The sequence below is a fragment of the Typha latifolia genome, chromosome 8 (assembly GCF_019914945.1).
Source record: "Typha latifolia isolate L0001 chromosome 8, TyphaL0001v2, whole genome shotgun sequence".
Taxonomy (NCBI): domain Eukaryota; kingdom Viridiplantae; phylum Streptophyta; class Magnoliopsida; order Poales; family Typhaceae; genus Typha; species Typha latifolia.
This window is the reverse complement of record NC_133093.1, coordinates 7381271-7402955: the sequence shown is the minus strand read 5'-3', so window position 1 is coordinate 7402955 and position 21685 is coordinate 7381271. Positions and strand designations below refer to the sequence as shown.

The window sequence follows — 21685 nt, the reverse complement described above, 5'->3', positions numbered from 1 at the left end:
TATTGATGGGATATTATAAGAGTGAGAAATGACTCCGCACTCTTCTTCATCTTTACTTCATATACTGCTCACTTAATTTTGACATGAGCATAAGCTTAGTCTAATTTGAGCCCAAGCTTTAGACCAGCCCAATTCAAGCATATTTTAACCGAACTTAGATTGAGCTTGAATGAAACAAGACTTTATAAAAGTTCATATTGAATAAGGTTTAATTAAAGCTAAGATTAGATTAAGTTAGAGACGGACATAAACCATTAAATCTTGATCTAACTTGCACAAATCATTTATAGTATAAATAAATATTATATATATTGTTTTACATGATGCTCCAAGAATTAGGATTATAGGTAGGCTCATAAATAAACAACGTAAGAATATGGTTGCATACAAGGATATGGCAAACAAGTTGCTTCTTTCTTCTCTTCTTTCTTCTCTTCTTTCTCCTCTTCTTTTACACTAATCAACTCCGCGTAGTGCATCCCTTTCCGAAGCATCCTAGTTAGGGCAACTGAGTCAACTCCATTGCCAACGACGACAATCTTATCTTCGCCGTCCAGTGATGCAGATATTACACCTACCAAGTTAACATTTTACAACTTAATTACTTAAGTACAGCAAGTTGAATGTATATATATATATATATATATATATATATATATATATATATACCACTGCTTGCTAAGAATAAATAAGTTGATGATTACCAGAGAAGCCAACAGCAATCTTGAGAGCCTTTGATCTCTTTGTTGGACACTCCATAGAGGTCAGTTTCATTAAGCAACAAAGGTAGCCTGCACTATAACCACCCTCCATAGACACCTTGATCACAATCTTTTGCTGCAATATATTAATGATTCAAGTTACAGATCTCTATGATCTCAAACTAATCTAGTATAAATATATATATATATATAAGTAGAGATGATCATTAACTAATTACTTACCTTAACCATGTTGGTGTTGGAAAAGTAAGCTTCTCTGAGAATCTAAAGTATGCTATTTCTTAGTGGCTGGATGGCCTGCAAACCCTGCAGCCTTTATATAGACAAGATCGAAGAGAGAATTAAACGGTTTTCATGGGAGGTCAGGGATTAAATCAACCTAAACGAGCCATGGACCTAGTCCGAGTCCTCTCTGGTCTTTCTAAACTTAAAGTTAAATCCCTCATTATCTTTACATATATACTTTTCGAAATATATACATTTACATATAATTGCCTGCTTACTTTTCAAGTTGATTTACTTATATGCTAATCCTGTAGTCTTAGTATCTAACTTTTGAGTATTATCAAGTCAAATATACAAGATTTACATATCTAATGATAAATTTGGATAGATAGATAGATAGATAGATAGACAGATAGAAGGGCCTACGGATTCCGGGTCAAAGTAGCCTTGGAAACAAACGTGCCTAGATTACAAGTTTTTAGCCTAGAAAGAGACTACTTGACAACTACTAATCTTTTGTTTGATTTCTATCTACTAGACTAAAGAAGAGTTTGGACACTGGAGTGGCATGGCACATTCGGGTCAACAAACTAATTTTGGTTAGTCTATAATAACAAGTCAAGCAACCACACGTCTTCGGACACCCAATGTCAAAGTCTTCCGAGACCCAAAGTCTTCGGTTGTACCTTGAAAGAAAGAGAGAGACTGAAATAAGATTTATTCTGTGCATAAATATTTTATATTAAAGTTTTTTAAACTAAAGACTAACATTTTATACCTATCCCATATTTAAGATTTATTCTGTGCATCAAGCTTGTGAGTCACTGAAGTTGGAATGATCACAAAAAATAATATATCACAAGTTTGATTGAGTATTTTAATGGATAGTCCGTAAGTCCATCTTATAATTGCTATATTTGTTTAGTAATTGATTCGATTCTTGGATGTTATTTTTGGTTTCTTACACTTAATCTCCCAATTGTACTCTTCCTTGTTTAGTTTGGCAACAGCATAGAACTTCAATAACAACTATTCATTGGTATAATTATCATCTAATCTTATTAATTTCATCCTGCCCCCTTCCTACTTTTAACTTTTATGAACTACCATTAGAAATAATGTTGAAATCACTTAAATGAGTGGGTAGTGGGTATGACTATAATATAAAGATTTATTTTTATATGTGTCATATTTAAAAGAGAGTTATGATGATGATATAATATAAAGATTTTTTTTTAAATTATCGAGAATTATATACTTTTATATACTTTTATCAGTTATGACATGATATCTACCTTTTATTTATATATTATTAAATATACATTCATATACTCATTAATGACATGATGCTCCTATGTGGTTCATATTATTTAGTATATAATTTACTATCTATTTGGTATCACTGATTCGGAGTAAGGTCTATTTATTGAGCATTTAGCTCATGGCTCTTTTTATTTTATTTTTCTAACCCAATTAGATATATGATACATGATAGCGACTTTAGAAATACTAAGAAGATATTTAGAGCAAAGAAGAGGTGAGCTATAGATACGAGACGGTATAGATGATAATTTATATAGAAACTGAGTTATACTAATATTTAATATTTATATTCTATTATATTATACGATGATTTGTATAATACATAATGGATTATATTGTACTCGTGTGTTAGTGGTTATAAGTTTTATCTTGATGGTTTGTCGTGGCCTACTTCGGTCTTGCCAGATTATATAGTGGTCTAGTGTATATTATTGTGGACTTGGTTATTCATATGTTAACAGATTTATTTAGTTAATAGTATTATTTAGTTAATAGTATGATTTATTTGGTCATTGATTATGTGAGCATAAGTATATTTACGCGTGATAGGCCGCGCTCGTCTTGTCTCGTACGCTGCACGTGCCGTGTGGGCACATGGGCGTGCACGTACTCGTGACGGGCTGGGGCATTAAACTTAATGTGGTGATGTATTTCTAATAACCTACCTATTCGCGCAAGACTTTATAGATTTATTCCCAGATTGATGATGCTTATGCAGATTTATGCAGATTTCAATAGAAAATGATAAAAAGTGGAATGAGTAGCTGGATGCTTGCGACGCGAAGGAATCCTTTCCTCTTTCAAATATTAATATAGTAATCAAAAGTGGTCTTCGTGGAAGTCAAGGTCTGAAACCGGGACACGGTTTCACATCGTAAGTGACACGTGGTCTCCGCGGAAGTAAATTAAATTTCATTTTTCTAGAGAAGATAGCCTATATTTTATATTTGTTATTATTATTTATCATTCAATTCATGTACATTATTTTTAGTGCTCCTGGTTGTTAGTTTTCTAAATAATCCGTTACCGTATAAATGTATTAAAAAATGATCTTAATATTTTTAAATAAATCTTATAAATATAAAATAAAACGGGAACCAAATTTAAAATTAAAACGAGGGGTATTTTTTTATTTATTATTTTTTATTTTTAGAAGAGGTGTAATTTTCTCTATTTTCGTTTGCTGTTCTTAGGTTATAAAGGTTCTTTTACATTTTTATTTAATTTAACTCCGTTGGTAGAGTGATAAAAATCTATAAAGATAGGATATGGACAAAGATCGAAACTATATCTATTTAATAATGCTAAGAAGAAGACTTGGTTCAGCTTTGAAGCAGTCAAGCAACTCCCAGGTCTTCCTATATGCCATTCTTATGAGAAGGAAACTTCCACACCGTTTGCCTCAAATTCTTTTTACTTGGATTTCTGAGATCATCCTTGCCAACACCAACATGCATGGTTAAGGTAATTAATCTACTCAACGATCAACATCTACTCACAGTACTCAATTCTAAATAAGCTAGAGACGATCATCTCTAACTTTCTTTCCTTCGATTCATCATCAAGCTAATCATGCAGTCATCAACTTAATTAGTCTTGACAAGCGGTACAGATATGCATATGAAATTATTCTAAGTTAAGTTGTAAACTGTTAACTTGGTAGGTGTTACATCTACATCACTGGAAGGAGAAGACAAGATTGCCGGTCAGTCATCAACATAGGCATTTGTAAAGAAATTAATTGTATTACACAGTGAATTGATTTCAACACTTACATTTATATTGTTACTGAAGTGATTGAAAGAAAATATATGTTTGACATCTGTAAATTTGGTGTGAAGTAGTAAGTCAATGATGTATTTGGTTCGGAAAAGGTACGAACCACCGTTGGCATAGTGAGCTTCCTCTCCACAGAAATAATAGAGTTTACCTAGGTTCTTCGTCACAAGAAGCTTACCAAGTTTATGAATTAACCAAGAAATATGAGTAGACATATTTCTAGTTTTCAATGTCATCCACATATATTAGTAAGAAAACTTTAACAACTTTTGTGATGGTGAGTAAACAAAGAGTAATTACTTTTGAACTCTTTAAAACCAAGATCCTTAAGATAGCACGGAAACTATTGAAACCAAGCTCGCGGAGCTTGCTTCAAGCCATAGAAAGACTTGTGGAGGCGAGAAACATGGTGAGGAAAGTTGGGATTTGTGGATCCCGTAGGCTGCTACATGTAGACCTCTTCTCTTAGTGACCCATGAAAAAAAAACACATTTCGAACATCGAGTTGACGAGCAGGCCAGTGGTAATGGACTGATAATGCAATAGCCATTTAGATGGTGGTGTGCCTTACATCAGGACTGCATGTTTCGGTAAAATCAACGCCCTCCTGTTGATGAAATCCATTAGAAACTAAATATGCTTTATACGTTCAATGGAGCTTGAAACGAGGGTTTAACAAGACTATTTGTCAAAAAAAAAGTGTTCAATGGAGCAAACTGGCCACGCGCTCCCAGTAGTCGGCCCGACCAAACTAACCAGGCTTGCTGGTGCGGCGGGCATCGCCGTCGCCAATACCCCCCTCCGCCGCCTCTCTCTCTCTCTCTCTCTCGGACTCTCTCTCTCTTGCCGGCATCGGCCTACCACTACCGTCCTTGGAACCCACCGCTGCCACCTCCACAGGCGTCGGTGAGCTCCTCTCCCTGCCTCTCCCTCTCCCTCTCCCTCCCTCCCTCCCTCCCTCCCTCCCTCTCTCTCTCTCTCTCTCTCTCTCTCTCTCTCTCTCTCTCTCTCTCTCTCTCTCTCTCTCTCTCTCTCGCGCGCGCGCGCGCACACACCCGAGCTCAGGCTCGCCGATGCCAAGCCGCCGGCGAGAGGCCGGCAGCTGGATAGCCAGCAATGGCCGGTGCCCTTCCCACCGGCCCGAGTCTGCACTCTCCTGCCCTCCTTTTTCGCTTCTCTTCTTCTTCCTTTCTTTCTTTCTTTCTTCCTTCCTTTCTTTCTTTCTTTCTTCCTTCTTCTTCTCCCTTCTCAGTTCCTCCTCCTCCTCTTGTTGCAATAGTGTTGGGCTCGCCCTAGCAAGCCCAGCACTGTAACAAAGAAGAATTTTATTTTTGTTTTATTTTCTATTATTTATTTAATCTATTTTCTAATGTTAGGTAAATTTATTATTTAGATAATTAATTAATTTGCTAATTACACGCATTAGTATAATTATTAGCCAAGTGTTTTTAGTATAATAATTTATTAATTATAATTATAAATATTTGCGTATAAATTTTATTTATGGTTTAGTTATTAGATCAATACATGTAGCCTTATTAATAATAATATTATATTTATAATTTATATAACTATTTTTAGCATCTTATTATTGTCTACTATTTCGTATAAAATGAAATACTAAGCTTGCATATTATTTTTGTATAATAGGATAATGGCTATAATTTATGATTAATTAAATAAGAGTAAGTATCACAAAATAATTATTAATAAGATTATATTTATAATTATATTTTTATAAATTATATATATATGGCTGTCATTAATTATATACAAAAAGAGATAAATTACTATATTACTTAGTGTATAATTGGCGAACTAGGATTCTTGTTAATAAATATAAATTATGGTATTAGCATATTAACATTATCACAATTAAATTTATCCTACAAATCTAATTAATTTTAAACCTAATAAATTATATATTTTTACTTGAATAGATTATGATTGGATAAACGACTAACTTTATACTACTTAAATATTTTCAGACTCTGAACTCCCTTATTTGAGACCTCGGGAACCTTACTAGCAATTAGTGATGGTTGATTGATGGACGTGAGGGATATATGTGTTGGGTCTTCTGATCAAATGGTAAATAGTCTTATCTCCTAGACGTATTTATAAAATTAGGATATATTATATAATTATGTATATACATATTTTGGCCTCTAGTATGATTATATGAATTATCTAAAGATAATTTCAGTCGAGCATAATTTTATTATGCATTTGATTAGACTGATCTTGGATTTGAATATGAGTATGCTGATAATATATAGAGATGATTATAGATGATTATACTACTATGACTATATGTCGAGATGATCTCTAGCATGAGTATGCATGTGATAGACTACAATGAATATGCATGTGATACATGTATTATTAGAGATTTTATCGTATCATATATGTGACACCCAAACCCTAAACACGTGCATGGCACGAGCCCATACGGCACGTGCGTAGCACCAGACCATTTGGTTGGATACTAATAAGCAAATAAATCTGTAGCAACATCATAATTTTATCCATAATATCTAGACCGAGAATAACTCAAGTCTAACTGTCGACATCATACAGATAACCCTACCTGGGCTCCACACATGCCACAACACATCATCAAGAGCTTTTCACAACTACATATACACAACAGAGGTATATGCATAATTATACAAGTACAAAATCACCTGCTAAAATATAAGACAATGATACAGATACACTTTGGAGAAGGTCTACTGATACATTAGATAAGATAACTCATCTGACATATAACACTAATCACACTCTACTCCTCACTTATCGGCAAGACCTCTAAGGGAGAATCCTGCTCCTCTCGTTCACCTAGGTTTTTGGGAAAGGCGAAAACAAAGAGAGTCATGAGCTAAAGGCTCAGTGAATAGACCTTACCCCGAATCAGTGATGCCAAACAGAGAGTAAATCAAGTACTGGATAATATGAATCAGAAAGAGTATCATGTCATGAATGAGTAAATGAATGTGTCCTCAATAATACATAAATGAAATATATATAACATGTCATAACTGATAAGAATACATAATCCTCGACAATGAATAAACAGGTCACCTCGTCATGTGATCATCATAACTCTCTTTCTGATATGACACATGATGCATGCCGACCATAACCACGTTATGATATCAAATACAATCATATATGATGTATATTGACCACTCGATAATAAGGTATGTCAGATAATAATGAAATCATATGCATTTCTTAACATCACGATCATCACCGACATCCCTGTATAATATCATCACACTAGACCACTGTGCATTGGGGTCAACACCGTGCCGGTCTCAGCATCATGCCCGAAGGCTCCGATCATACTCTGCCATCGGCAAGGAGTATCTCAAATATAACCATACCCTGCCATCCGCTAAGGGTATCAACCTCCATCCAGACCGGGCACCCCACATAGTTGATAGAAAACTCGTGAGGATAACTTGTCACATATGCCCTGGCGAACGGCATGTGTTCGATTGTCTGTGCGCACAGACTCAACTGACCTCGGACATGGGCCAGGAGATATCGCATATCAGCGACCATAATCATCACTCCAAGCACCCCTAACCCTGGCGCCTACTCGGGTATCCTCATGCTTTCTATCAGCTATCCTATCAATCACATTTCATGCTTTTCTTCTAAATGTCAGATCAAATGCATATATCCAGTACGATAACAAGTCAATGCATAACAGGAATTTAGGTGGAATAGGAATCAAGAGAAAATGATACAATGTAGTCTCCAACTGTATCGTCAACACATGCATACTCATGCTAATCTATTACATACACACTCATGCTATAGATCAACTCGGTATACAATTATAAATAACCGTAGAATCATCTCTAATCATCTCTATGTATATCACCAATGTACTCATATCCCAAATTAGCATAATCGAATGCATGATAAAATATGCTTGACTGTAATCATCTCTAGATTAAATCATATAATCATGCTAGAGGCCAAAACATGCATGTACATAAATATATAATATAACCTAATTTGAGAAAGACGTCTAAGGGATAAGACTACTCACCACCACTACAAATACCAAACAACCACTTGTTCACGTTGCTACGATAACGATCAAACCTCGATAATTAAGTCCACGGGGTCTTGAACAGGGGGGTCGGGAGCTGAAATTATTTATAACAAATATGTCAGTTTTTCTATTAATTAAAATTAACTCGACAAAAAGATAATTTCTTTTTTGTAATTATGTACTCTTCATTTATATAATTATTTTGCTATTTATTAACCATAATTATGTTATCTAATAGTGTATTTAAAACATAATTATCTACCTATTATTCTCCTTGATAATTAAGAAAATAAGAATTAAGTTACTACAAATAATTACGTAAGAATATACGTACATAACCCTAATAATTACTATTACCTACCTAGGATAATAATAGTAATGTATATTGCAGGTGTTTTGCTAAACATGGTATAATTAGAATTATTTACTAACTATGATATAATTATATTTAATTTGTATAACCTAAATATATTAAATTAACTAAGCTAAATTAATTGTGCATATATGTATATATATATATATATAATTATATATAGTGCTGGGCCAAGCCCAGCACCCTTTGCAGGGTGCAGCCAGAGAGAGAAGGGAAGAAGGAGGAGGAGAGGAAGAAGAAAGAGAAGAAGAAGAAGAAGAAGAAGAAGAAGAAGAAGAAGATTGGGCCATGGGGGAGGGGTGCGGCCGCTGGTGGCCACTCAGCGGTCGGCCTCTCGCCGACGGCTCAATCTTCCGGCGGTCCGAGAGAAAGCCGACAAAGAGAGAAAGAGAGATAGAGAGAGAGGTAGAGAGAGAGATAAAGAGAGAAAGAGAGAAAGAGAGAGAAGCTTACCGGCGCTAGTGGAGGTGGCGGCGGCAGCAGGTAGAGTGAGAGAGAAGGGGTGTTTGAGAGAGAAAGAGAGAGAAAGAGAGGGAGATGAAAATGAATCTGAGAGAGAGAGAAAGAGAGAAAGAGAGAAAGAGAGAAAGAGAGAGAAGGGGCTACGACGGCGGCGGCGGTAGGGGCCCACCGCGCCAGCTAGCTCGGCCAGGTTGGCCGGGCCGGCGCTTGGGGCGCGTGGCGCGCGTGGCGCCCAACTCTGCTGCCACTGCATGGCACGAGCTGTCGTGCCATGCAGTGCAGTTTTTTTTTTTTTACTTGAGCTTGGGTTATTACAATATATTTATTTGACTTCCATACCACCTAAATTTTCGATATGCATAACTTATTATAGTACAAGATAAAATGTATATAATCTGTCATTTAGAAGGAAAACATAAAATCTGATTGACAGAATGGTTGGTAGAAAGCATTAGGATACCTGAGTGAGCACGAGAGTTAGGGCGTGCCTAGAGATGATTGATTGCTTGACATAGTCGTGATCCTATGACCCTACATCCGAGGTCACTAGTCTCTATGTGCAGCAGACATTCGGACACATGTTGTTCACTAAAACATATGTGGCGAGCTATCCTCATGTTGTTTCTATCAGCTAGTTAGGTACCCGAGTCAAGATGATGATGATGCCCTTAATAATTGGCAGGGTATGATTATATGATTGAGATACCCTTAACGGTTGGTAGTATATGCTGTGAGCCTTCGGGCTGAATTTAAGACTGGGTATCGGATGTTAACTGTTCACAATGGTCTAGTATGATGATATTATACTGAGATGTCGGTGATGATCGTGATGTTGAGAAATACATATGATTTCATTATCATTTGATATACCTAATTATCGAGTGGTCAATATACATCATATGTGGTTGCATTTGATATTATAGCATAGTCATGATCGGCTTGCATCATATGTGTCATATTTAAAAGAGAGTTATGATGATGATATAATATAAAAATTTATTTTTAAATTATCGAGAATTATATACTTTTATATACTTTTATCAGTTATGACATGATATCTACCTTTTATTTATATATTATTAAATATACATTCATATACTCATTAATGACATGATGCTCCTATGTGGTTCATATTATTTAGTATATAATTTACTATATATTTGGTATCACTGATTCGGAGTAAGGTCTATTTATTGAGCATTTAGCTCATGGCTCTTTTTATTTTATTTTTCTAACCCATTAGATATATGATACATGATAGCGACTTTAGAAATACTAAGAAGATATTTAGAGCAAAGAAGAGGTGAGCTATAGATACGAGACGGTATAGATGATAATTTATATAGAAACTGAGTTATACTAATATTTAATATTTATATTCTATTATATTATACGATGATTTGTATAATACATAATGGATTATATTGTACTCGTGTGTTAGTGGTTATAAGTTTTATCTTGATGGTTTGTCGTGGCCTACTTCGGTCTTGCCAGATTATATAGTGGTCTAGTGTATATTATTGTGGACTTGGTTATTCATATGTTAACAGATTTATTTAGTTAATAGTATTATTTAGTTAATAGTATGATTTATTTGGTCATTGATTATGTGAGCATAAGTATATTTACGCGTGATAGGCCGCGCTCGTCTTGTCTCGTACGCTGCACGTGCCGTGTGGGCACATGGGCGTGCACGTACTCGTGACGGGCTGGGGCATTAAACTTAATGTGGTGATGTATTTCTAATAACCTACCTATTCGCGCAAGACTTTATAGATTTATTCCCGCTTATGCAGATTTATGCAGATTTCAATAGAAAATGATAAAAAGTGGAATGAGTAGCTGGATGCTTGCGACGCGAAGGAATCCTTTCCTCTTTCAAATATTAATATAGTAATCAAAAGTGGTCTTCGTGGAAGTCAAGGTCTGAAACCGGGACACGGTTTCACATCGTAAGTGACACGTGGTCTCCGCGGAAGTAAATTAAATTTCATTTTTCTAGAGAAGATAGCCTATATTTTATATTTGTTATTATTATTTATCATTCAATTCATGTACATTATTTTTAGTGCTCCTGGTTGTTAGTTTTCTAAATAATCCGTTACCGTATAAATGTATTAAAAAATGATCTTAATATTTTTAAATAAATCTTATAAATATAAAATAAAACGGGAACCAAATTTAAAATTAAAACGAGGGGTATTTTTTTATTTATTATTTTTTATTTTTAGAAGAGGTGTAATTTTCTCTATTTTCGTTTGCTGTTCTTAGGTTATAAAGGTTCTTTTACATTTTTATTTAATTTAACTCCGTTGGTAGAGTGATAAAAATCTATAAAGATAGGATATGGACAAAGATCGAAACTATATCTATTTAATAATGCTAAGAAGAAGACTTGGTTCAGCTTTGAAGCAGTCAAGCAACTCCCAGGTCTTCCTATATGCCATTCTTATGAGAAGGAAACTTCCACACCGTTTGCCTCTCACTTGCCTTTATAAAGCTAGCAAGAATTGCTTCCTAGTAATCAAAACCATCAAATTCTACATAGATTTCTGAGATCATCTTTTCCAACACCAACATGGTTAAGGTAGTTAAGCTACTCAATATATGATCAACATCTACTCTAGTACTCAATTCTTGATATGCTTGAGACCATCATCTCTAACTTTCTTTCCTTTGATTCATTTCAGCAAAAGATTGTCATCAAGCTCGCCATGGAGGATGCAAAAAGGAGATCAAAGGCTCTCAAGATTGTTGTGGGCTTCTCTGGTAATCATCAACTTAATTATTCTTAGCAAACAGTACGCATATGCATATCAAATTGTTCTAAGTTGTAAACTTTTAATTTGGTAGGTGTTACATCTACATCACTGGAAGGAGAAGACAAGATTGTCGTCATCGGCGATGGCATTGACTCGATCGCCCTAACGACGGCGCTCCGGAAACGGATGTGTTACGCGGAGTTGATGAGCGTAGGAGAGGAGAAGAAGAAAGAGGAAAAGGCAAGCAGTAACAAAGAAGCTCCTAAGTATTACGTGGATCCAATGCTTTTGCCATACCGTGGTGGCGTGATGCAATCTTATCCAAATGTTTATCATGAGCCTACTTATGATCCTAATTCTTGCAACATTATGTAAAGCATGCATGTGTTTTATTTATTTATTTTTGCTCACTGCGTTAAGGTCTTAAATGAGTGGGTAGTGGGTAGTGGGTATGTAATATAAGTTATAGTTTTGATGATTAATTAATCTTTTTGATCTCTTATTCTAATTTCTTTCATTCCACGCCTTAATTATCAACATTATTATATGCTTAATTATTTCAGCTATACTCTCTGTTTTTTTTCTTTTCTTTTCAATATTTCTAATTGAACCTTTAAAACACCCTGCTTCCACGCTTTTTTTAAACTCTAATGACGTATTCCAATTTGAACTTTTAAGAATGTAGGGCTTTTAATGAACTCTTCATCTACTAATTTAAAAATATTTTTACTAAAATGTGGTGACTATAAAGTCTAATATGTATCTGTGTCTATAGTGTAAAAGAAATATAAATAAAAATACAATAATGAGTAAATATAATTAAAGATAAATTCCAATTATGAACAATTCGCAGTGACATTTAGAACCCTAACGTTATCTAACAATCTTGATATTTAACAATTTTTATAACTAACAAAGCTATTTTCTAAAGATAAATAATATTCAAATTGACATGAATAATTAAATAAAAAATTAATATAAATTAAAAAAAAAAACTAACCCTAGTTAGGCTAGCTCAAGGCCCAAAGTAATGAGTTGAGTTACAACTAACCCAAAAATTACAAGCTAAACAAGATACTTGGGTTAGGCCGCAGCCCAATCCACCATAAAGAGCACCATCGGTCTGAGGATGATGGTAGGAAGCTACCTAGTTGGCGCGAGAATGCACGAGGTTTTCGATAAGTCGATCACCCGATGGGACCAAAAGAAGGAAAATAAAAAAAATAGGGGAAGAGCTAAAGAGTGAAATAAACTCAAATTAATTTTACAAGGTCGAAGAGGACTCATCAGCTATGCGGGCCACGGGGTTGGTGAGCTCTATCGGCACTTTGACACGGCAAGAATAAAAAGGGTAAAGCAGGAGCTGCGATTAAGAAAAGAGAGAAAAAGAGAAGAAACGAAAGCAAAAAAATAGAAGAAGAAATGGAGAGGAAGAAAAGAAAAATGAGTGCACGTGTATGTTTACCCCTTCTTTTTAATGGGATGTTACGCTAACCAAAGTACAAAGCCCATGAAAGGGCTGCAACAATAGCTAATTTAAAATTAGGGATTTTAACTATTTTATGATTCGCACCCATCTTTGGGGATTTTATAATACGATCCCTCATTTTTCTCATAATGTTTATTTAACACCCCGAGTTAACTTAACCTAACCATAATTAAACTGAATGATACCAAAAAGAGAATATTCTGTTACAATCCACTATGTAATTTATAATATTCCTAAATTACCCTTGTACTTATCTCTAATTTTATTCATAACTTGAATATCTATACTTATTTTCTCAAACCATGGAGAACATCACCTAAATGTTAAGCTAATCTTAGAGCTTTTAAACTCCAAGACATGGAGATCTAAGAGCTCCCCAGACGCCAAGTCGATTTTGTTGCTTGTGACCTCAAAGATGGAGAGGGAGATGAAGAAAATTTGGAAAAAGATGAAGAAAAAAAAGAGTTTGAGCTGGAGAAATGGGAAAAAATAGGTAAAGTCGGGGAAAGCTTCTAAGGCTTGTTAGGGATTTTGGGGGATTATTGTGGATTGTGAGTTTTGATATAATTTTATGAAGTAAGGTTTAGTTATAGATAAGATGATTTAGATTTTGTGGGGTTAGGGTTTAGCTTGGGAAAGAAGGATTTTGTGGGAATTTAGGTTATGTCAGAAACTTTTAAAGGTATTTTTGTAATCTTTGAACTAGAGTCACATAAACTATATAACATGGTTAATATCAGTTAGCTAAAGTAACGTTAGGGTGTTAAATGAACATTATAGAAAAAATGAGGGGTCGCGTAATAAAATCCCCAAAGACGGGGTGGGGTGCGAATCACATAATAGGCAAAATGTAGGGTGTGATTTATAAAAATCCCTTAAAAATAAAATAATTAAAAGAAAGTAAAAAAGCTAGCTACTCCTCCACATCAATGTCATCTATGTCTAAATATATGAATATTCTATTAAAAAATGACCAGTACACGGTCCAATAAATATAATCTAAGATAGTTTAACTATATATGTAAATACAAGATGAATATTATAATACATAATCCTTCCGCCCCTCTAACCTTAGCCATATATGCATGCTTTGACTAAATTTCATGGTTCTCTGGGTCATAATATGTCGTATTCTTGAATCTTTTCCAAGATTTTTTTTTTTTAAATTTTGTTATGTGAGTTGAAAATGTGCGTGGACTTCTTCAAGACATCTCACTTGTTCTTGGAAGCCAAGTATGGTATAACTTTTGGATCGGAGTAGTTATAAAGCTGGCATGAGGCAAGTCAAAATGATCTGCAAGTTTTTCTCCAAGAAAGGGTATTTTAGTATAGAGAATAGGACTAGTCCTTTATTAATTGTCTAATTTCTTGGATCAGTTGCACAGCATCAGGAAGCTAAAGTCAAAGTTGCAAATAGCTGGAAGAAGAGATTTTTTTTCCCCAATAAACTGGGCCCCTATCCAAAAAGAAAATTGTATTCGTCCCAATAATATAACACCTCCCCAATGCTACTTATAATTTTTTCTATTAAAATAATAATACATGACTAATTTTAGACATTCTAAAGATAATTGAATCCTCCAATACGACAGAGATCACTTGTCTAGAATGTCAGAGGAATTCAATTGATTTGGAATGATTTTGATTTTTCTTTTATACATAATGAAATTATATGATTTTAGTTGGATTTCATGAGAAATTGTTTCTAACTTAACCAAACATTTATATATTCATGGTTGCCCTCATTATTGCGAAAATTAAAATTCTACTATAATGTCCTTAATTAGGATGGATTATGTTGGCGGATGGATAGTTAGATGATGTCGGCAAAGGAAGGGGCATGATTGAGATAATGATGGAAGTGGTGGATTTGAGTATGAGAGGAAAAGAGAAGGGAGGAGAGGCCAACCTTATAGGTCTAGGAAGGTATGACAATTAAGGAAGAAGGTGTAACACCCAAATAAAAGTGCGGGGCACATTCTCTGCACGTGCCCTCCTTTACCCATCTTTTACCCGCACCCCACTCGTGCTTGACAAAGAGAGTTCCTTTGTCAAGTCAAAGGTGAGGGAGAGGCAGGACTAAGCCCCCCTATGCACCCCATCGGTGACGTGTAGGGTGGCTGCCCATCCCCCTCTATTTCTCCCTCCTCCCAATTCACTACTCTTCTCCAAGGTACACCCCTCTCTCACCACCCAACTGTCGTTGTGATTGCTATTGCCGTGGTCAGTGCTGGAGAACCATTGTTGTTGGTGAGTCCTCCTCCCTCGCTCCCTCATTTCGCATCCATTTATTTTCGCTTAAAAGGGTGGCACTTTGGGTGCGTGCGTCTCCACTGGCTTTATGTGCGCTCAATAGGCTAGCGATAGTTGGGGTCAGCCAAGTTCGATAGTTGTTGGGCTGGGCAAGGGGACAGCTCCTTCGTGAGGCCCTTGAGTGCTTCACCGTGGGCCACCGTGGGTTGCCATGGTACTCCCTCCTTTCCCTTCTATATGCGGTGGGTCGAGCATCGACTGGCCGTCCGTGGGAGGCTAGGCTTCGTGGGGACGGTGTTGAGTGGGGGAGGGAAGAGCCCCTCTGCACTTTGGTCTGGACCCTAGCCAGTCCGGTTGGGTTTAGCTAGCCCCATCACACCCGTATCAGGCTGGGTTTAGCTAGCCTTAGCGCACCGCCTAGTGTAATTCCCAACATGATGCTCACACAGGGGGAGGGGGGCGGGGGGAACCATCATGGAGGCATGTGGCAGGATCGAGTTATTATGGACGGAGGATGGTGGCATAGCTTGAGAGAACAAGAGAATAGAGACAAGAGATGGAAAAAGGCAGGGAGGGGCAGCCATCCATATTCAGATTAACTCTAACACAAAATGACATCAATGTCAAGCATTTGAACAATTTATGGGGGCGCTTTACGCTTCGTTGAAACTCTATTTTGCACTCTTTGACTCGAGCGACGTGAGACCGTTTGAACCCTCTTCTTGTTTAGCAGAAAGTCGAAGGCATTTGAACGACCCTTTAGGATGTTCAAACCCCTTAGCCCAAGGTTACTAGTACTACAATAAAAGTCTCTATGATAACTAGATTTGATGTAGTGAACCCAATATCCCTTTTGAGGTGACTTTATTGTGCCAAACCACATCATCTATATATGCCTCTTCTCTTTGCATCTATTCTCACAACACTTTTGCCCTTGGTTATTTAGTAAAAAGTTTAGAAAAATATATATAACACTATCTAGAATATATATACTCTAGTTAGAATTTTACAATCCGACGATGAGATTCGAGTCAGTTAGGTAGTCTAGTTAATTATTTTTTCTCATTATTTTTAAATTTAAATTAAAATAGATAATTCACTGATGTAAGCCTAACAAGGCGAATATGTATGACTCTACTCTATAGATAGGATAGATAATTAGTTAATTATCATCATGGAATAAATATCGAGTTAATTAGTTAATTTATTTATCTTGCCTTTATCTTTTAATCACTATTATCTATTTTTTTTAAGAAGTAGATCTAATCTAGAACCAATATCAAGCTACCAAACGTTAACCACATCTCCCCTCATGAGCCACCTTATCCTACAGCCAACTTCCACTATCCCACAGCCGCTTGCCATCTCCAACGACCGCTGCAATGTTGGTATTCCTGTTTATATCCTATTTTGACCTTCCTCCAATATTCTAGTGATACTTTTTTCAACCGACCTTGGAATCACTTCATTGGAAAGCCATTAGATTGACTTCCGAGATGAAATATTTTATAATTTTTCTATGAATGGATTGACCCAGATCTAGCTCATAATAGTGGTATGAGAGCCCCATTTTTAACCGATGGTAAACATACAATCTGACGCAAATCTGAGGGAGATTACCACCACCAGCCATTGTCATCGATGAACCCACCAGTGTGGGTGATGGTGATACTTAAATTCATGGAGGAATCTACAAGCCTTTCGTGGCCCCCGGGGCAACAGTTAGGATCCTCATCCGGTGCCATCCATTGGTGGCCATCGCAGCTTGCGGCTAATATCGCTTAGTTGAACCCGATGGCTACGCTTGTTGTAACACCGCCGTAGCCAAACCATATCGCGCTAGCTTCCTCAAGCCTCTCTGCCGCCACGGCTCCATTATAGTGAGGCCCTGGCCTATCCATAACCATCAAGGGCCGATGGACCCATTGACGATGCGCCATGGCCACTGCTACAAAGATCGTGCCTAAGCTCAAATTTTGTCCTAAGTTTGTCACCACTCTGTCGTAATGAGGACTTGCCGGTTGATGATTACAGTAGGCCAACAACCTTGCCTAGGTGCCACCGAGGCTACAACGACCTGTGGCAATGGCCCTAGGTTGAAACTTATTTTCATCCCTAGGGTTAGTTTAGGGTCCAGACGATTCTATAGATAAGATAAAGTGCATGAATCTCAAGGCAAATTGAATTCTTGCAGAATGTTTCAACCACCTCATGTGATTTAGTTTTGGATCCATGAGCAAGACTTTGGGCCTAAATACGAGCCTAAGGATGACTAGTGGAATGACCCGATAGGCCTGCATCAACTATTGAGCTGGATCTGCATGCAACCCTAGCTCGATGCGAGCTAGACCCATGGGCTCCTAACTAATGTGATTAGTATCCACCGTGAGGTCGGTTGGCTTGCTATGATGGACCACACTAAGAAATTCAAGCTTGGACTATCAAGCTTGATTTCTTAAAGTTTTCTAGAGGAGACCACTAGAGTGAACCTATCTAGTAGAAAAGTTTTCACGTACCATGACATGCCTAACCACCAGAAGGTCTAGCTTGCATCGTTTTACTTGGAGGGCGTGATGATCAATAGAGCGAACTTGATAATTTGAATCTTGATAGGGTTTTGCTGACGCAATTTGTGCCCGATTAGGTAATATGAGGACTTCTAGGCTATACTGACTAAGCTAAATTAGTCAACAAGAGTTTGGGCTTACCAAGAAGAGTTGGAATAGATTTACAACCAAGTCACCAATTGGTCAGATTTTGCACTAAAGAGTTCATTAGTGGGCTCATATCTGACATACAAGCTGAGTTCAAGGCTTTAAGGCCCACCACTTCTGAGGAAAGCTTTCTCTATAGCTATACTGATGGAATCAAAGTTGGACCAACTAAACTAGCTTCCCAAGGAAGAGAGGAGGATGGCGGCTCATACCCAAGGCCTACTTGAGTTTGCTCCTACTCCAGATCAGTCTACACAAGTGGCCCAGCCCAATCGCTAGCTAATCACACATCATTTTGCACCCAATGACTTGGAGGAGCGCAAAAAGAAGAGCTTGTACTTTTACAATGATGACCATTTTACCCTTGATTGTAAATGTAAGTGCAAGCCATTCCACATCATATTCCTAGGTGGGATCGAAGGGAATGAACTTGAGTCCGCTAATCGGTACGATCGATTCTACAAGTACAAGGATGTTAATGATTAGTTATTTTGAGAATAAAGTGTCGAAAGCGTGATGGATTATTATGATTAGACCATGAAAGTCGAGTTAGTTAAGTAGAGCCGAGTTGAGTCTAGTTGATTATTTTTGTTATTATTTTTAAATTTAATTTAAGCGACCCAGCCCAGCCGTTAGCAGATCACGCATCACTTTGCACCCAATGACTTGAAGGAGTGCAGAAAGAAGAGCTTGTAGTTTTACAATGATGACCATTTTACCCTTAATTGTAAATGTAAGTGCAATCCACCCTACATCATATTCCTAGGTGGGATCAAAGAGGATGAACTTGAGTCCGCTAATCGGTACGATCTATTCTACGGGTACAAGGATGTCAATGATTAGTTATCTTGAGGACAAAGTGTCGGAAGCATGATGGATTATTATGATTGGACCATGAGAGTCGAGTTAGTTAGATAGAGTCGAGTTGAGTCTAGCTGATTATTTTTATTATTATTTTTAAATTTAATTTAAGCAGATAATTAGCGGATGTAAGTCTACTAGAGCAAATCGGGTCTTACATGTTATGACTTTACTACTATATATAGAGGAGGTCATGGGTTAATTATCATCGTGGGATGAATATCAAATTAAGTTAATTTATTTATCTTGTCTTTACCTCTTAATCGTAGTAGTAAATCTAACCTAGAAATCCTATAAAGCTACCAACCCTAATTCGCACATCTTTTCACGAGCTAGCCTACCCTATGGCCCAATCTCCACCATCCCACGGTTGTCTCCTGCTCTTCGAGGACTACCACAATGTCATTTGACATTTCTTCACTATTTTAGTTATATCTTTTTATCATGACTTCAACATTATTTTATTCCAAAGCCATTAGATCCACGACTTTGAGGCTACCACATATGAAAATTTTCACTTTTACTATAAATGGATCGTTCCATATCTCATTCATAATAGAGCCCTTTTATTTGGATAATTGGGAAATGAGTGTTGGTTTAGTTGGTTTAATAAATATACTACTAGTTTCTAAAATAATGTATTATTATCATAATTTTGTTTTATATATATATTGTATAGTTAACTCATATTAATGGTAAATAGTATAATAAGAAAATAGAACATATTGAGATGAATTCTTAGATATTTTCAAACAATAATGTTAGCTGAAGTTTATTTTAATTTTCATTATTTGCTAGACGGTGAAATTCTCATAAAATAAAATCAATTGAAATCCACCAGGATTTGACTCCAAATAGAGCCCTACTTTTCACATCTCCTCGACATCCATTGACAATTCTCCATCCGATGCTAAGAAATTATACCGAGTCAAAGTCGTCTTAGATACAAGTATCTGCCCAGAGACAGGCTTCTTCACAACTAATCTTTTGATTTCTTTATATCTACTAGACTAAACAAGACTTCAAATTTTAACAAGTGGCATAGCACATTTCTTCAAATACTCATCTCATCAAGCTAATGCAACCAATGAGTTGCAGAATTGTCGAATCAGACTTCCAAACCAAACTTTGCTGAGTCAAATGCTCTAAGTTATCGCGTTGCTCAACTAATTTTTTAAATCACTCGGCTTAGCATCCAATCACAAAGCTTATGCCGAAGTGCTTAGTTATGCTAAGTTCACTAAAATCACCTATAAATACAAATAGGATATAATTTTTTTTTCCTTTACACCACTGAAATAAGGTTCGACCCCACATCCTACTATCAGTTGGTGCCTCGAAAGAAGAAGGGGAACTAAATGTACAGTTATTAGACTTGGATCAGCTTAGAACAAGTCAAGCAATGCCAAGTTTTCCAACTTGTCATCTTTAATAAAAAGCCGTGCATGAATCCTTTCAGTCCTTTATACTACCACTCCGTTTTCTTCTCATTTGCCTCTATAAAGCTAGCAAGAATTGCTTCCTAGTTAACAAAACCACGTAGATTTCTAAGACCATCTTTTCCAACACCAAACATGGTTAAGGTAATTAAGCCAACTCAATGATCGACCTCTACTCTTGGTACTCACTTCTTGGCATGCTTGAGATGATCATCTCTAACTTTCTTTCCTTTGATTCATTTCAGCAAAAGGTTGTCATCAAGCTCACCATGGAGGATGCAAGAAAGAGATCAAAGGCTCTCAAGACTGCTGCTGGCTTCTCTGGTAATCATCAACTTATTTATTCTTAGCAAGCAGTACACATGCATATCAACTTTTTCTAGGTTTTAAACTGTTTAACCTGGTAGGTGTTACTTCTACATCATTGGAAGGAGAAGACAAGATTGTTGTCATCGGCGATGGCTTTGACTCGATCGCCCTAACGACGGCGCTTCGCAAACGGATGCGTTACGCGGAGTTGATCAGCGTAGGAGAGGAAGAGAAAGGAGAGGAGAAGAAAGAACAAGAGGCAAGCGGTAGCAATGAAGCTCCAATATGTATGCCATACCATGGTGGTGTGATGCAACCTTATCCTTATGTTTATTATGAGCCTACTTATTATCCGAATTCTTGCAACATTATGTAGAGCATGCATGTGTGGAATGGGAAGAAACTTTTTTTTTTTTTCTTTAGTCGTCTTTTGCTCGTTGCGTTAAGATCTTAAAGGAGTGCGTGTATAATATAAGTTATTGCTTTGATGATTAATTAATCTTTTTGATCTCTTATTCTAATAGCTTTAATTCCACGACTTACATTATCTACATTATATGCTCAATTATTTTAGTTATACTCTGTTATTTTCTTTGAATTTTTCTAATTCAACCTTTCTTTTTTAATTAAAGAAATATTTCTAACAGATTATTATTAAATATAACAAACATATATAAACGACTAAAATACTCTTCTTTTTTAAAATTAAAATTGTAAAATTCTTATTAATAATTTTTGTTGGAATAAAAGAAAATATTCTTCGTTGTACTATTATAATTGGTAAAATGTCAGATAGCTTTTACATTATTCTATAATAATTATGCAAGGGCAAAATAATTTTTTTTAATCCAAGTTTAGTTCATTTAGCTAATAGAGTGATATTTTTTAAATAGCACAATAAT

At 36.2% G+C, this 21685-nt stretch overlaps 3 protein-coding genes across 3 annotated transcripts; 2 read left to right on the top strand and 1 right to left on the bottom strand.

The window, feature by feature from the left end:
• Window positions 1–283: 283 nt before the first annotated feature.
• LOC140794134 (heavy metal-associated isoprenylated plant protein 47-like) lies at window positions 284–1085 on the bottom strand. The gene is made up of 3 exons (XM_073146014.1): window positions 945–1085; window positions 705–837; window positions 284–574 (listed from the first exon to the last, which is right to left on the bottom strand). Exons 1-3 carry the CDS (start codon window positions 951–953, stop codon window positions 354–356), a joined length of 363 nt encoding a protein of 120 aa, XP_073002115.1. The 5' UTR covers window positions 954–1085; the 3' UTR covers window positions 284–353.
• Window positions 1086–11320: 10235 nt separating this feature from the next.
• On the top strand, window positions 11321–12226 carry LOC140793705 (heavy metal-associated isoprenylated plant protein 47-like). Its single transcript, XM_073145358.1, has 3 exons — window positions 11321–11543; window positions 11647–11725; window positions 11810–12226. Exons 1-3 carry the CDS (start codon window positions 11535–11537, stop codon window positions 12091–12093), a joined length of 372 nt encoding a protein of 123 aa, XP_073001459.1. The 5' UTR covers window positions 11321–11534; the 3' UTR covers window positions 12094–12226.
• Window positions 12227–20500: 8274 nt separating this feature from the next.
• LOC140794250 (heavy metal-associated isoprenylated plant protein 16-like) lies at window positions 20501–21203 on the top strand. The gene is made up of 3 exons (XM_073146191.1): window positions 20501–20618; window positions 20720–20798; window positions 20882–21203. The coding sequence occupies exons 1-3, from the start codon at window positions 20610–20612 to the stop codon at window positions 21157–21159; spliced, it is 366 nt and encodes a 121-aa protein (XP_073002292.1). The 5' UTR covers window positions 20501–20609; the 3' UTR covers window positions 21160–21203.
• The last annotated feature ends 482 nt before the right edge of the window (window positions 21204–21685 follow it).

Bases quoted from the DNA above. Each gene is read 5' to 3' on its own strand.
- LOC140794134 (XM_073146014.1), bottom strand. The intron at 575-704 runs GTAATCATCAAC...TTAACTTGGTAG, and splicing joins GATTGCTGTTGGCTTCTCTG to GTGTAATATCTGCATCACTG.
- LOC140793705 (XM_073145358.1), top strand. The intron at 11,726-11,809 runs GTAATCATCAAC...TTAATTTGGTAG, and splicing joins GATTGTTGTGGGCTTCTCTG to GTGTTACATCTACATCACTG.
- LOC140794250 (XM_073146191.1), top strand. The intron at 20,799-20,881 runs GTAATCATCAAC...TTAACCTGGTAG, and splicing joins GACTGCTGCTGGCTTCTCTG to GTGTTACTTCTACATCATTG.